This window comes from Ochotona princeps, chromosome 5 (genome assembly GCF_030435755.1).
Source record: "Ochotona princeps isolate mOchPri1 chromosome 5, mOchPri1.hap1, whole genome shotgun sequence".
NCBI classification, from domain to species: Eukaryota; Metazoa; Chordata; class Mammalia; order Lagomorpha; family Ochotonidae; genus Ochotona; species Ochotona princeps.
In genome coordinates, this window is record NC_080836.1 from 51,446,414 (window position 1) to 51,463,577 (window position 17,164).

General features: G+C 37.9%; 1 protein-coding gene across 3 annotated transcripts in view; it reads left to right on the top strand.

The window, feature by feature from the left end:
* The window catches only part of DCAF17 (DDB1 and CUL4 associated factor 17), a 42,426-nt gene extending 26,524 nt beyond the window's left edge, over positions 1 to 15,902 (top strand). For 2 of the 3 annotated variants that reach the window (XM_058664631.1, XM_004577310.4), the window contains 6 exons: positions 2,388 to 2,530; positions 5,803 to 5,912; positions 8,623 to 8,710; positions 9,685 to 9,768; positions 11,440 to 11,595; positions 12,418 to 15,902. In XM_058664631.1, the coding sequence (XP_058520614.1) occupies positions 2,388 to 2,530; positions 5,803 to 5,912; positions 8,623 to 8,710; positions 9,685 to 9,768; positions 11,440 to 11,595; positions 12,418 to 12,561 (725 nt within the window). In that variant the 3' untranslated portion in view covers positions 12,562 to 15,902. Of the gene's footprint in view, positions 1 to 2,387; positions 2,531 to 5,802; positions 5,913 to 8,622; positions 8,711 to 9,684; positions 9,769 to 11,439; positions 11,596 to 12,417 lie in introns of those variants that run through there. The other variant, XM_058664632.1, reaches the window with a different exon arrangement.
* The last annotated feature ends 1,262 nt before the right edge of the window (positions 15,903 to 17,164 follow it).

Below are 17,164 nucleotides of genomic sequence, written 5' to 3' on the forward strand. Positions count from 1 at the left end.
AACCAGCACCCATGAGAGAGGTTTTGTTACAGGCAGCAGCTTAACCCATTACTTCACATTGCCATTCTCCAGCTTTTGAAAATTTTTATCTCTTTAATAATAGCCATTCTGTCTGAAATAAGTGATATCACTATGGCTTTGATTTACATTTCCCTGATGACTAGTAGTAATATTATTTTCATGTGTTTATTGGCCATTTTATTTCTTTTCAGAAATACTTCTTCAGATCCTCTGCCTTTTTTTAAATTGGAAATTGCATTGTTTTTTAAGTTCCATGTATAGTGGATATGAACCTGTGTCTGATAAATTGCATGCAAGTAATTTTTCCTCCGTTCTGTTGTTTTCGCTCTGTTGATTGTGTCCTATGCTGTTCAGGAACTTCTTGGTCTGATACAATCTGTTTTTCTACTTTTGCTTTTGTTGCCTATGCAGTACGGAAGTGTTTCCCCTTTGTTTCCTTCTACTAGTTTCATGGTTTGAGGTTTATATTTAGGTCTTTGATACATTTTGAGTCAGATTTTGTTAAAGTAGGGGTGGAAAGTTAACTTGCAGTCTTCTGCATGTGGGTATCCTGTTTCACCAACACCATTTATTGAGAGAGTTTCCTTTTCCAGTTCTTACTTCAGCGTCTTTGTCATCAGTCAGTCGACTACACAGTAGGCATGTGGGTTTGTTTCTGGAGTGTACATTTTGTTTCATTGACTTGTGAGTCTCTTTTTACACTCCTGCTGTGCTGTTAATTTATTTTTAATGGTCTCTTTTCCCAAGTAACTACCAGGAACCCTTTTACTGGTTGTTCTCCTTTAACCACACCCTGACGTTCTTGTCAGCATCTCTCTGTGGGGTGTTTAGTAGTATATCTAGACCCATCCTAAAATGTTTTTACCATTGGGCATGGACTCAGCCACTTTCTGAAAACATCTAGGCTTTTTATTTTTACTGAAAATGTCATTAGGGATCCAGCAGTTTAGTGCAACCCCTCATTACTATGCTGGGCAGACTTGCTGGCACTTCTGAACCATCATTAGCAACTTCTGGAGAAAATATCTCTGTTTGAAATACATCTGTTGCACTGATTATGTCTTCTATTTTGATTTCTTATTTTATATTCTTTACAGATAGCTAATTAAATTTCAACCCTAACTTCAGACTCTATTTGTTTTTATATGTAATTCTTACCTTCATGCACTTATTTGATAGTCTCTATATGAATATTGTCACATGCGAATGGTTTGGTAATTTTCTGTTGGGGTGTTCCTATTTTTCTTATCACTTAAAAAGATTCTGTTCATAATAGGTTGAAAATCACTTTGTGTATGTATATATGTGTGGTGTGTTGTATATACTTAAATTTTCGTATCTTTTTTCAGCATTGTAATTTGTGGGCTGCTTTTTGTTTTGTTTTACCTCCTGTGTGTTCTAAATAGTAAATTGTACTTTTGGAGAGGACCAATAAATCACACAGGGCTATGTCTAACATGATTCTTACATGAATCAGCTCCTTCACCCAGGCTCATTTCCTAAAAGCCGTGAATAAACCAAAACTTAAACTTCTAAGGTAGAGCAGTAAATAAGGGAATCATGTATTAGCTGCCTGCCCAGATAGACCATGTAGTTTCCCAAAAGCTTCCAGAAGGCATTCTCATCTAAAAAATTGCAGTGATACCTTCCATTTATGTATCTGTTATGCTGCATCTATCATTGTGATCAAAGACAAAGATTTCTTCTATGGTGTTGTCCAAAAGAGAATGAATGGATATATGTGAACCACTGTGAAGTTGATTTTCCTGATGCTAATACTAGTAGAAAGGGCTCCCTTTAATAAAGTTTCCATGTTGTATGCTAAGTGGTTGCATTCATTATGACTAATATTGCTTCTCTAATGGGAATCTTAAACAAGACAGATCTTGTAAAGTTTGCTGAACATACCTGTTAGTCTAGGGTATGGAAGATCTGACATTTGAAGGAGTTGTTAAAACTTAATTGCCTTGTAGAATTCTACTGAGAGTTGAACAGAACATCTAACTCAGTTTCTATGGAGCAAGTGCTCATTAGAAGGCAACTGCTTTTTTTAAAAAACACTTCTGTCATTTTTACCAGCGTAAGACACTTTAGCCTGTCATTTATGCTTACCTGCAGACCATAAGCTCTTACCTTGCAAGCATGTCTAGAAAGTTGGCTCATCACCTAATGCTTATTTCCTGTTAGCTTTCTTTTCTTAGAAAAAAATCTGTTTCCTGATCATATTACATTTCCTCGAATATAGTAACTTTTTGTTAATCGGCATTTACAGAAGGTGCATGCAAAGAAAGGTTGACTTTGGGTAATGATCACTCCCAGGCCGTCGGAACAGAGAAGCTGATCAATTCCTTTGGCCCATTTTACAGACTCACCACCACTGCTGTTTGAGGTGTCGTCCTTGGAGAGTGCTTTTCAGATTGGAGGACATCCTTGGCACTACATCATCACACCCAACAAGAAGAAGCAGAAAGGAGTTTTCCACATCCGTGCTCTAAAAGACAATGCCTTGGTAAAGCAAGAGTGAACGGACTTCATCGTGTACATGTGTCTCAAATCCTTTATTCTCTGCCTAGTAACTCTACGTTACTAAGAATTGCTTTATTTTTCATTTTATTATCAAGATCTTAAAATATAGAACAGTACAACGAATATAGAAAACACATCTGTAACCCAGAATTTAGAATTGTTAACTGAAGTTTCTTGGGTTACAAGAATTTTTTCTTTTCTTGACCAATCTCCTAGCAAAATCCCACACAAAATATCTCTCAAGCTCCATGGTGGGAGGCATTGATGGAGTATGTTCGGCTTCCTCTGAATTTGCACATGAGATGTGTTACTTGTCTTCTTCCGTGTGGTTGTTGCTATTTGCCTTCTAGAGCAGAACCAATAGAATTCAAGTCACACCATGGGCATTAAGGCACTACATTTCCCCCAGGATCTCTTTACTGATGATAAAGTAGGAAGAAATGTTACATGGTAAAATACTTGAAATTTCTACCTTTGAATTTATTTTTCTTTAGATATTATTTACACTTTCAGTTTGTCATCTAATAAACAACTGAAAGCTATCACGTGCTAGATATGGGTAGGGCTTCATTGTTTTCTCTCAGGTTGCTTACCTACAAAATTGCAGGGGTTGGTGCATTAGCATAGCAGACTAATCCTCCACCTGCAGCACTAGCATCCTATATAGAAATCAGTGTGTGTTGTAGCTGCTGCACTTCCCATCCACCTCCCTGCTTATGATCTGGGAAAGCAGTGGAAGATGTCTCAAGTCCATGTGTACCTGCACGCATGGGAGACTAGGGAGAAACTCCTGACTCCTAGCTTTGGATAGGCTCAGCTCCACTTGAGGAGTGAACCAGCAGATGAAAGATAAAAGATCTCCCTCTCTCTCTCTGTTTCTTCTCTCTGTATCTTTGCCTTTCAAATAAACAAAAAAGAAAAAGGAGGCAAGCAAGCAGACATGTAGGTAAAAATGATGCAGTGTATTAAGTATAGTGGTTGAGATAAAAGCAAATACACACACACACGAGTGCCAGCAGGGAGTTCCATTTTTGTTTTTAGCTTTTTTTTAATTGTTTTTTCAGTTTAATTATTTGTGGAAGTTCTTAATACATTAGTCCCTTCTGTAATAACTGACTATTTTCATACAGATTTGCCAAATCCAGGCAAGTGTTTTCATCTCTGTTGGGTGGTTTTACTGTAGTGACATCGCCTTCGTGATGCATATATCCTTACCTCCCCACCTGTCAGAAGAGTGGGTAACCCCAAAAACACATAAGCATCAAACTTGAGATTTCAGAAAATCTCTTATAGCTTTCTGTATTAAAGTGGACTTCAAATTTGGCATTTGAGCAAACAACAAAATCTACAGGAACTGAAAATAAAGCTGCCTATTATTTAACACAAAGAGGAAAAAGAGAATGTGCAGTTTTTAGATATTATGAAGAGAACAATCTCATACACGTTTTATGTTAAATAAAGGAGCATCTGGAGCTAATATAATCAGACATATTAATTTTAATACTTTACAACCAAGATGTTCAATGGCATCCATTTTCTTATAGTAAAATGTAATAATACCACCATCCCCATTAGAAGTAATTAGGATGCTTGTAAAAAAATTATGAAAACTTGAGGCCCATTTACCAATTTGACACATAAAATGTGCTAAATTAAACATCCTAAAAGTTATACAAAATATATAGCCTGGCTTCTGCAGTCTTTTGGCTGGACACATACCTCTCAATGTAAGTCTGGCTGCTGCTTATGTTTATGTTGCTATAGGTATTAACACCTCTGTGCTTCTGGTTTTGCTGTCCCCAGATGCAGGTTGGTTGCTTGATGATACTCCACACAGACCCAATTACTTTTTTCTTTTTTCTTTTTAAGATTTTTTACTTATTTGGAAAACTAGAATTGCAGAGAGAAAAGGAAGGGGATGAGGGAAGAGGGAAGAGGGAAGAGGGGAAAGAAAAAAAGAGAATCTTTGAGAGAGCGAGTCTTCCGTCCACTGTTTCACTCCCCACATGGCTTCAAAGACCAAGCCTTGGCAAGGCTGACATCAGGAGCCAAGAGCTTCTTCCAGGTTTCCCACGTGAGTGCAGGCACCCAAGCGCTTGGGCAGTCTTCCACTGTTTCCCCAGGTACATTATCAAGTAACTGGAACTGCAGTAGAGTAGCCAATACTTGAACTGGTGCCTACAGGGTACACCAGTACTGCTAGCTTAACCCACTCTGCACAACACCAGCCCAAATTCCATGGTTTTCTGTACTGCCTTAGTATTTTCTCTGTATGCTTTTGCCTCTCCTCTAAACTGAAAGATTCTTAATAGCAAGAAATGCATTTAATTAATGTCTAATATGAATATCTACTGTGATACCTGGAACATAGTAGCATTGAGACTATGCTGACAGAATTAAGAAATTCTGATATTTCAGAACTTCTGTGAGTACCTAATAGCAAAGATAATAAGTATCATTTAATTTTACCTTGAAGGAATTAAATGACTTGAATCAAGCCAGTGAAGTTATATTCTTGTTGGTATTGGTTCCCAGTGATCCATTTATGTGCACATGTGATCACATATCAGAGATTTGTTGTTGTTGTTTATTTTAGTATTTAAACATACTACAGTGAAATCTGTTACAAAGCATTAGACATTTTCTCAGACATGAAAGTTAATTTATCCATGGAGTTTCTGTGTTGAAACTTTAGATTTGGTTATGTGTTTATGTTAACCACTCTTCTGGTTGACAGGCTGTTGGAAGTATAAGGGAAGAAGCTGCAGGGAGCCCTGCAGATGTAGTCATGGCAGGGTTTCATCATGGGAAGCCTGTGAACTTTGATGTCAAAGCCACAGTTCATGAGCTTTCACAGGGTCAAAACAATGGACAAAGGATTCATTCTCTGTGTGTCAGTTCCCTCATCCATGAAATGAGGATAATATCTGAGTATCACTAACAGCAGATGAACTAATGGCTGTAAAGCATCTAATGCAGTCTCTGACACAAAATATTCGAGGTATGACAAATTATTAGGATTTTTCAGGTATGCTGTGTGATACAGAGTAAATCTGTAAAATTTCTGAATTCAAATGTTCTGAATTTCTCAAAGCTGAGTGTCCCAAATGAGCCCTCTTGTACATCCCCAGTTCAACTGATAATGTTTATGTTCCCCATGCCTTTGCTTACTGATAACACTACCACTGTTCTATTTAGAAAGTATCTAATTTTTCTCATGATCTTCATCTTCAAGATTTTTTTTTCTAACTACAGGCAAAAAATGGAATCCAAGAAATGGAGTGTTGTTCTCTAGAATCTGACTGGATCTATTTCCATCCTGATGCTTCTGGCAGAATAATACACGTTGGCCCCAATCAAGTCAAGTAAGTAGCTTCATTAGCACTTCTAAAGTTAGAGGCAGTTTGCCCTAGCATTTATTGGCATCTTTATTTGGTTAGCTAGCTATTGGGCCAGTTATGGAAATAATTAGCTTATTATGGAGGTGCTTTTTTAGAAGCCGACATCCAGAACACTGGACATTTTTTCTTTTAGTTCATCATTACTTTTTGTGAATATCTGAGGTCTAGGCATTTGGAATAGCAGTTATGAGGTTGTTTGGGACATGCGCATTTCACATCAGTGTGCTTGGGTTCAGATCTGTACTTTAATGCTGATTCCAGCTTTCTGCTCCTGCCTACCCTAGAGGTAGCAGGTATTAGCTCAAGTAGAGAAGTCCCTGCTTGTCACATCAGAGGCCCGAATTGAGCTTCCCATCTTTGACCTAGCTCAGCCCCTGCTGTTGTAGGCATTTGAAGAGTGAACCAATAGATGAGACATCTGTCTTTCTCACTCTGCCTTTCAAATAAAATTTTTTTGAAACTTAAACATATTATGTTTGAGTCTGTTTTCCATTGGATGATATGTGAGGGGATTAGAGATTGACATTTGCTTCTCAGATCTTAATTAATTACCTAGGATTAATAAGAAACAAGATGACCATTGTTGTGGCCCAGCAGTTTACGCCATTGCTTGCAATGCTAACATCTCATTTCAAAGTTCCCTGGCCCAGCTATAGCTATGTGGCTGCTGGGGAGTAGAAGGAAGTGTATGGAAGGTGTTTTTCTCTGTCATTCTGCCTTTTAAGTAAATAAATCTTAAAGAAAGAAAGAAAGGAAAAAAAAAAAGATGATGTGTCTGCTCTGAAAGCCAGTTTTAATACAGGAAACGTTGTGAGTAAATTAGTATTTTAATTAATATTTTATTTTGTCCAGGATGACACATGTACAGGTTGACTTCTCTGTCCTTGGAATGTTCTGCTTTGACTTCCCTGACTTCGTATCTGCATGTTTTCCACTGCTTACAAAACTTTTCTAACTTTCATGTACCTCTTCCTCCACCCAGACTTTAATTGCTCACGCCCTTTCTTCTCACTCAGCATTCTCGTTCTGCATGATTCTGTGTATTCCCTTGGCGTGAGAAATCATGTGTACACTAAAATGATGCTCATGTCCCGTATAGTGCTTGGATTCTGTATGTAGCTTCAGCTCTCAACTCCAGCTTCCTGCCAGCACAGGCCCCAGGGTACAGTGATGATAACTCAAGTAACTTAGTAGAAAACTGGATTAGATTTCTGCCTCCTGGATCTGGCTCCATCCCAGTCACAGCCATGTGGGAAATGGAACAGCAAATTGACAGTATTAGCTTTCTCTGTCTCTCTTAATAAGTAAATATGTTTTCAAAGAATAATACATTATCTGGTTTCTTAGTCTCTGTAACTGAGAGGCCTCCAGCTGTCTGTGGCCACAGCAGCTACTTCTGTCTGCTGTCCTCTTTGCCAGCATTTGAGACTAGCTTTTAGAACCTTGTGCTTTTGAAGCTTGTTCGCAGTGTGAACAAATTTGTGTGGGTGATCTGCAAATTATTTTCTCTTACTGAGAGCTTCTTCTATGAGGCCATTTTTTCTCAGGAAATACAAATCTTTGAATATAATACTAAGGAAAAAGTATTGTCATTTGTCTTTATTCAAGAAGCAGAGAAATGGTGATAAAGAGAGCACCCGTCTACTGATTCACTCACCAGCTGCCTGCAGTTGCTGAGGTTAGACTGAGGCGAGACCCAGGAGCCAGGCACCCAATCAGGTGTCCTGTGACATGGGTAACAAGTACCCAACTCAGTGTTGCTATTATAACTTCATTATCTGAGCAGTCATTGCCCCCTCCCAGGACCTGCATTAGCCCAAAGCTGGGGCCATTTATCAAACCCATGCACTCTGATATGGGATGTCTTAAGAGCAGGCTAGATGCCCATTCCAGTTCACATTATAAAATATTACTCTGTTGTGGAGCCAATGTTGTGGTACCGTGAGTTAATACATCACTTGCAACTCTGGCATCCTATATCTAAGTACCAGTTTGAGTTCTGACTAACCCGCTACCCATCTGCTGACAGCTAATAAGCATGGCCCATTTACTTGAACCCATATCACTGATAAGGAAAAATAGGATGGAGTTCCTGTCTCCTAGTTTCAGCCTGACCCAGGACTGGCTGTTGGAGAGTGGACTATCTCTGTCTCTCGCTCTCTCTGTTGCTCTGTCTGCCTTTCAAATAAATAAATCTTATTTATACATAAATGATATTCTTAAAAAATCCAGTGTTTCATAAATTAATTTTCAGTATTGCTCATAGATATCTTTGGAAACAGAAATGCAGATTTCTGCTATAAAGCTGTTATTCAAATAAGCATTTAAAATGAGTCTGTTGCAGGATAGCAGAGGTGAGGTTCTTCAGGGTAATTTTCCTTAAACCACTTTGGAAGGTGCTTTAGCCCTGAGCCAGCAGTTTCATTACCTAGTTCAGGAGAACCTATTGTCATGGGGTTAAGCATTTTTCTGTGTAATAAAAGCTCTGAATTTGATGACATTTCTTTACATGGTCCAGTCAGATGTTCGTGTTGGAGGCTCGTCATCAGAAGATGGCTAAGTCAGTGTTATTACTGCCATTTTGTGTTGTGGAATTTTATTTCAATCGTTTAGTTTTGGCACATTGATCTTGTTTTGAAGTCTTCAGTTCTTGGAATTCCTTTTCTCTTTTCAGAGTTTTAAAACTAAATGAAGTAGAAGATGATAGTTCTCAGCATCAGGTCTCTGAAGATTTTGTCATATTTGCCAATAGGGAGAACAAAGTAAGTCAGGGTTGTTTGTAAAACCCTTTGTCATTGTACTCCACATAAAGAAATGACATTTAAATGTGCTTGTGTTAGAGTGCCGCCAAAAACAATAGCATAGCCCTGTAAAAGTCTGTTTTGTCCATGGGCTAGTCAGTATTAACTTATGTACATAGGGGATCTGAAGAGAGTTTATTGTATTAAACTTTTCTCTTTTTCTGTTCCGTTTCTGAGATTCTATTAGTGAATTATCAATTTTGGGATCTAATTCATTGAGATATATATATATATATAAATCTTCAAAAATACCATGCTTGGGGCTGGCATTCTGATGCAGTGGTGTAAGTCACTGCCTAAAACACTATGAGCACAACTAGCTGCACCATTCCTAATCCATTTCTCTGCTAACACTACTGAGAAAGCAACAGAAAATGGCCCAGATACTTGGGCCCAGACACCCATGTGGGGGACTTGGATGAAACTCCTGGCTCCTAACTTTATCCTGGCCCTGCTTTGGCCAGTGTGGCTATGAGGTTTGAACCTGTGGATGGACGGTCACTCTTCTGTCTCTCCCTTTCTAATTTTACCTTTAAATAAATAAATCTTTAAAAAATATAAACATTTTAAAAAGTCACAATTTAGCTCCATGCAATAATTTTGCTTCAGATTATAAATGAAGAAAGTTTTCAAAAGGATGATTTCTAGAAGCAAATTCACTTTTTATGTGTTGTCCTATACTAAAAAAAAGTCAGAAAGGACAAATGAAGTAATAAAGTAAATCTGTTACCTTTTAATTAATTCATTTTTGCCTGAAAACTTGATTATACTTAAAGTGTTGTTTTATTAACTGAAGGATCAGAATCCTGTTTTCTAAGTTAAGGAAAGAATTGGAGCCATTGAGGATTATTCAATTTTACCAAATTTGTTAATAGAATTTTACCTTCACATATAATAGAGCTTGTCATATCTTTGTATTTCTCTCCACATGACAGAATGAAAATTTATTCACTGTTACAGCATCTGGACGGATGGTAAAGAAAACTTTTACTCTTCTGGATGATGATCCAGAACAAGAGGTACTACTTTATCCAGAAATGACAAAACCAACCAGTATGTACCTGCACTGTGACTTTCCAATTAGCACTTCCCAGAATGTGAGATAGTGGTTAGGGATGAGGGCCAGGTGGGTGGAATTGTGTGTGTTATAGAAATCAGGGTAACTTCGGTGTCTTCTTTTTAGCGTTTTACAGTTATTCATAAAATTTTGCAGCAGGCTTAATATGACTAAAAATAATTTGAAGACACAATTAATTTTCTGTTTCTTCACCTTGATGTGTGTGTTTGATTTTATGAATTTTGCCTTTTTTTTACTGCTAAGCATAGATATCCTTGCAAATACTCTTGGGAGAAGAGCGGTGTTAGCAAAAAAAAAGAAAGAGAGAGAGAGAGAGAGATTTTATATCATGAGATTAGAAAACAAGTCTTTTTAGTCTGTAAAGGAAAAATCCAAAGGAGTTCTAATGAAAAACTGATTCACTGATACCTGAGTAAGAAGTCACATTTTGACTTTAAGGCAGAAAAAAAAAGGAACTATTGGTTATGCCCATTTCTGTCTTAAGGTGATAGAGACAGAAAACATAAATAGATAGGCAAGTAAAGGATTAGTGTGAAGTGGTGAAGGGAAACTCACTGTGTGTTTTTAGGGTCAGTGCCACTTGGCAAAGATGTGCCTCTCATTGTCTCTCCCTGGGCGTGTCTGGACACTAGGGTCCACTTTCCTTTGTTCTGGTGGACAGTTAACCCACGTCTCTTCCATGGCTTGGATTTCAGTTGCCAATGTTTTTCCCTCAAGAATAAACAACACTTTTTTTTCATTCTTCATAGGACCCCGAACCTTTGTTTTAAAAACCAAAAGGATGGCAGGTTGAGTGATTGATAATACAGGAAGGGCCATCAGTTATTACTGAAATGACTACTATTTTTCTGGCTTGAGACTTTCAGAGCTCCATCAGCAGTATTCAGGTTTCAGAATCAAGGCTTATTTGTTCAGTCCTGACCAAAAACGAGTGAATACATGGCTGAGGCAGCAATTAAATACCTATTTTGGATGTGGAGTTCTGGTTTGCTGTCATTTCAGTTACATTTTAGCCAGAATCTATGTAGACTTGATTGTGTTGTCAAAATTTATAGGACACCGCTGAACTCTTGAAAAATCTAGGAGCTGGGGCCCAGCGGCGTGGCCTAGCGGCTAAAGTCCTCGCCTTGAATGCCCCGGGATCCCATATGGGCGCCGGTTCTAATCCCGGCAGCTCCACTTCCCATCCAGCTCCCTGCTTGTGGCCTGGGAAAGCAGTTGAGGACGGCCCAATGCATTGGGACACTGCACCCACGTGGGAGACCTGGAAGAGGTTCCTGGTTCCCGGCATCGGATCGGCGCAGCACCGTCCGTTGCAGCTCACTTGGGGAGTGAAACATCGGATGGAAGATCTTCCTCTCTGTCTCTCCTCCTCTCTGTATATCCGGCTTTCCAATAATAATAAAATCTTTAAAAAAAAAAAAAAAAGAAAAATCTAGGAGCAGCTATTTTAGTAGGGTATAACTAGAGAGAACATTCATGCTTATTGTTTCACCATTCATTCTCCCACATTTGTATCTGTAATAGAATGATTAAACTATACCTGTAGGAACAATCCTGAGTAACTGGATTTTGCTTTTCTTTGCCTTTGCCTTACTCATCTGTCTCCAAGACTTTCAAAATTGTGGACTATGAAGATGAGTTAGATTTGCTTTCCGTGGTAGCTGTTACCCAAATTGATGCTGAAGGAAAAGCTCACCTGGATTTTCACTGTAATGAATATGGAACTTTACTTAAAAGTATTCCACTAGTAGAGTCCTGGGATGTGGTGAGTAGAATCCACAGTATATAGCTATAAGATCTCTTGTTGAAGATGCTATTTATTGAAACACAAGTTACTGTCTTTATGTCACTCAAGGCTCATCTGGGCCAATGACCACATGAAAGTGGCTGTTGTCTTACACACAGGACACAATTAATATTTCTTTGCTTTCTTGCTGTTGACACTAGGGGATGCTTTCTACAAATGGCCTTAAAAATAGAACTTGAGCCACACTCTTTCCCTCTTTCTCATTATCCTAGATTTTCTCCCAGTAAGCTTGACAACATTAAAAAAATAAAAATTATCATATCACAAACTCCCATAATTATTTGTAGAGACCATATCTATGTATGGATGTAGGGAGTTTGACTCTGAAATTCTAATATACTAATAAATTCCTCTTTAAAAATGATATGTAGGATTTCTAAGCACGATTATCTGTTATGGAATATAAAATTATTTTTTAAAAAGAATATAAAATTATTAAATGATAGGTTGTTATTTCATTCGGGCCTTTTTTTTTAGCAGTGGGGCATCAGATTTAACAGCTTCTACACATGATGTGATAGGTAATAGAGTTGACAGTATAATCTAAATATTCAGACTCCTTAGTCCCAACTTATTTTTAAATTTTCTACATTTTGTACAATACTTCTTTCATTATTAATCTACTTATGCACAAATGATGAGAAATAAACCCATTTGTAGCAACTGTTTTTAAGTGTAAAATTGAATATCCATAGCTTAGGTGCTGCAGCATTGTAGTGACACACCAGTGAATATGATTATGTGAAAAGGAGATTGCCTATGATTGTGTTTTTCTTATAGACATACAGCCATGAGGTCTATTTTGACAGAGACTTGGTGCTACACATAGAACAGAAACCCAACAGAATCTTCAGCTGCTACGTGTACCAGATGGTATGTGACCCTGGGGAAGAAGAAGAAGCAGCCATAAGCAAAAGTTGTTAAGTTAAAAGGCGGGCTAATTGTAACTTATCAGACTTCTAGCCAGATGCACCAGCACCTGTGTCTAGTCCTCCCTTTCATTATCTACATAACACATCCTCTAATGTTTTCCTAGAAGGTCTTGAGTTGAATACAGATGATTAAGACTGAACTCAATGAGAACTTCATTTTATAAAAAGGTTCTTTTAAGATTTTATCGCAAGAAGATTAACAATTTGGAGCATTTAGGTAGTTGATAATATAGATGCAAAGTGCTAGAGAAAAAACTGAAACCCAGTTGTTGAGGGAAGGGTCATCAATGGGGAGTTAAAGGATAGAATGGAATTTTGATTGGCAAAGCTTGGAGAGGGACACAAAATAAAGATACAAAAGGAAATTCTATGTTGTGTGTACAAACTTTGTTTCAGGATGAGAACTGAGATGCATTAAGTGTCTTCACAATTTTTTAAATGTTATGTATGTATATTTGTTTTATGTTTATATATAGTATGATGAGTTGCTTCCAGTTTTCAAATTATCTAGTCTTCCATAGTTTTATTCTTGTGGCTTTATGTTTCCATGGAATGCTTGTATTCCTTTTACAATGTCAAAGATTCCAAGCAAAACTTTGGTGAATTTTTTTCTGAATTTTAGCCTGTTCAGTTCTTGACATATGCAAGGATATGTCACAGCACTATTCTATCTATTTTGTTTAGGCAATATTTTTGCACCCATGAAATAAGATAAAGGTAACACCAGTCAAACTTATATACTGTCTTAGGTTTAGTGTTAAAGTAGGGAATTTTAGAGTGGATGATTTCTATTAAAATCTTCCAATTTTTGGTTGCTTCCATATTAACATTGATGTGAATTTTGCCCAAGTCTTTCCTTGAAAGTTTACAAAACAACAGAGTTAAGCAGAGAAGTATTAGCTAGTAAGTAAGTAGTTAACCAAGTTTGTAAACCTTAACAAACCTAAAGTTGTCTTTTCATTCAGTAATAAAGATTATAGGTTGAGCACCCCTTTATCCAAAGTGCTTGGGACCAGAAGTGTTTCAAATGTTGGATTCTTCAAGATTTTAGAATATTTGCTCTTATTCATTATAAGATATATTGACAATGGGAACCAAGTCTAAACATAAAATTAATTTATTTCATGTACGCCTTATGCAAGTAACCTGAAGGTAATTTGGTAATTTTATACAGTATTTTTAGTGTGTCTGTCTTGTGACTGCAATATATCATGACGTTGAGTATAGAGTTTTTCACTAGGGCCATCACGTCCACAATCACAAAGTTTCAAATGTTGGAGGATTTTAGATTTTCAGGTTAATAATACTGATCTGTATTAATGTTTTAGAATAAAAGAAAATATTTGTATGTGGGCTAAAAATAGATATTTCTAAATGTGTTCCTATTCAAAATAGATAATAACCATCTGGGAAAGTAACGATGATTGCCTAGTGAGCAAGACAGTAAGATTATCTTGATGTGTTAAATTATAATACATTTATATCTACACTAATTGAAAAGTCTATTAAATTTTATGCATGTTTAATAGTACTGTTTAATATCTGAAGCTTTCAAAGCATTTCAGAGATGAGATTATGATTACAAAACAATTGAAGACTTACAATGTGTTAAATATTGCTCCAGACTTTCAATTTGGCACAAACTCTACCTCAATCCTCAGTAAATACACAGCTTGAAAAACAAGTCTTGTAACAGGAGCAAAATGCCAGAGAAAAGAAAGAAACCAGTGTTGTGTGGGTTTCAGAGCAGACACAGTGCTATAAATAAGCAGAATGCTTGTTCTTCATTTGCAAGGGTATTTCAGAATAGGATGCCTTTAAACTTCAGTCCCATTACAGGTTTGTCTGTTTGTTTTGTTTTTAAGGTGGTTATTGAGTTTCATGTTCCCCTACAAGTTACTGCCTTCTTTTGATTAAATGATCTGTTCAAAAGGGTGTTAGGAAATATCTTAGATTCTTGACTGCTTTTTTGTTAGGGGTCAAGGGTGCAATACTGCTAGTCTAGATGTGAACTGACCACCAAGAAACAACTAAATTGCAAAAATAACTAGACCTGGGTCCAAACGTCATACAAGGTTGGCAAAATAATAATAATAAGAAGAAGAAGAAGAAGCTAGTGTGAAATATGCCTAGTGTGATAGACAGCAAGGAGTCACGGGCAGTGTCACTAATGTACATGCTGTGCTTCCAGGTAAATATGTAAGCTGCTGTCGTGTGAACCAGAATAGACAGTATATGACTGGTACCAGGACAGTTGATAGAAAGATGCCAACAGATACAGAACATTACAAAGAGTGTGAAGAATTTAGATACCACATGTAATAGGAAATAATGCAGTATACTTCCCAAAAAGGTGTTGTGGGTGGATGCTGACTAGATTTGGCCCAAGTTCTTGTCTCCACATGAGAAAACATTCATGAGAGACTTAAATAAAAGCGATCAGAGAACAAGATATATTTAAAGTCAAGGCACACGCTCGGGAATGAGTGTGGGTAACTTGAGACAATCTGCTGTAGTCAGCATGAATTCAGGCTGGCCTTTTGTATGATCTGGAGACAGAGAAGGTAGTGCCTGAATATTCAGAGGAGCAGAGTTTGGGGCCAGACTTGAGTACCACTAATTTCCTTGCACATTGTTGGAACTCTTGGAATTGTCTCGTTGTGAGGTTCATAGTGGGAGTGGGAGTGGTGGTGGTGGTCATTTTATTATAATGACACTTTAAAGGTTATCTCAGTGACACAGCCTCCAGCCACATTAGGTGGTTCCAGCTAGCTGTCCTTCCAAATGTCAACATCCTGGAACTTGTGGTCTTCTGTACAGGGAGAGATTAGTCAGTGCACAGAAGACGGGTTTAAGCATTGCACTGAAAAAGGGGACAGTGTGTGGAAAGCGGAGTAGTTTGAGCAGAGTGGGCCCTAGCTGGCAAACTTCAGCTCCTTCCTACTATTGCTCCCTCCTTGCTTATTACATTAGTAAGGATTTCACAGCCGCCTAATGTCATCCTGCCACCTGTTGGACTCTGCGATTCTCTTGGGGGTGGGTTGGTGGCTTTGTATCCTGTCCCACCTTCACTGCCCTCTTCTTCTATTTGGTTTAGGCACTCTAGCTAGGTACCCACCAATGGCAAGCACTAATGGCAGGTTGAAAATGTTTCTGAGTTTACTACAAAAATCAGGGGGAGTAGAGGAGTTTCTATCAGCAAGTACAGACATGAAGCTGAGAAGAGGTACATTTCTGCATTTCACTCCTGACCAAAGTTTCACAGTATGGGTGCAGTAAGCTTTCAGTTCTTGACTTTCCACAATATTTCTTGAAAGTGAGGGAGAAAATAAAGCAAGTCTTGTCATGGTTACTATTGTTGCAGTAATACTGTTACGTTTTTTAAAAGTAAGGGTTCTATATTGTTTCAACACTGTTGTGTATATACTTTATTTATTTTTATTTGAAAGGCATAGTTAGAGAAGGAGAGACACAGAGAGAGATCTTCCCTCTGCTGGTTTATTCCTTAAGTCACCACAACAACTAGACCTGAGCCAATCCAATGCCAGAAGCTTCTTTCCAATTTCCCACAGAGGAGGAGGAGGAGGAGCGCAGGAGCCCAAGCACCTGGGCCATCCATTGCTGCTTTCCCAGGCCATCAACAGGTAGCTGGGTTGGAAAGAGCAGCCAGGACTCGAACTGGCACCTGTATGGGATGCTGGCACTGAAAACAGAGGCTTAGCTGCCCAAAAGATAGCCCTAGATCACATTCACACTTTAAAAAGCATAAATATCAGTGATGGTGCAATGGCTCGATTAATTAATCCTCAGTTTGCAAGTGCCAGCATCCTATATGAGCACCAATTCATGTCCTGACTGCTCCACTTCTCATCCAGCTCCCTGCTTGTGGCCTGGGAAAACATAAAAGAATGGCCAAAATCTTGGGGCCTTGCACCCATGTGGGAGATCTGAGGAAGCTCCTGGCTCCAGTTCAGCTCAGCTCCAACCACTGCAGCCTTTTGGGGGATGAACCAGCAATGGAAGATCTTTGTCTCTGAGATATCTCCTTTTTTCTGTAAAATCTGACGTTCCAGTAAAAATAAATAAATCTTTAAAGGAAAATAAATTACATTTATTCAGTAGTTTCCATTTGCCAGTCACTATAATATATGTGTCAAATGTGTTGTGTCATTTACTATTAAGAATAGTCTCCTGAGGTATGAATTATCCTTGTCTTTCCTCTTTGTACAAATGAGCAAAGTGAGGCTTATGGAAAGAAGTTTGCCCCAAAATCCTACATGGAATGCAGAAATGGGAAACATCTAGATTTGTTCAGCAAATTTATTCCAAATTTCCTCCAACATTCTCAAAAGGTGATGGATGTTGGTTTTTTTGTTTTGTTTTGTTTTGTTTTGTTTTTATTAATTGATTACATTGTATTATGTGATACAGTTTCGTTGGAACTGGGAATCACCCCACCCCTCCCCCCGCCCTCCCCCTGATGGATGTTGTTTTAGCCCATAAGTAGCATGCTGACAGTTACAGTATTAGGTACATAGTAAACGGCTTAATAAGTATTTCTTTTTAAAGTTTTATTTATTTTTAGCTATTCAAAA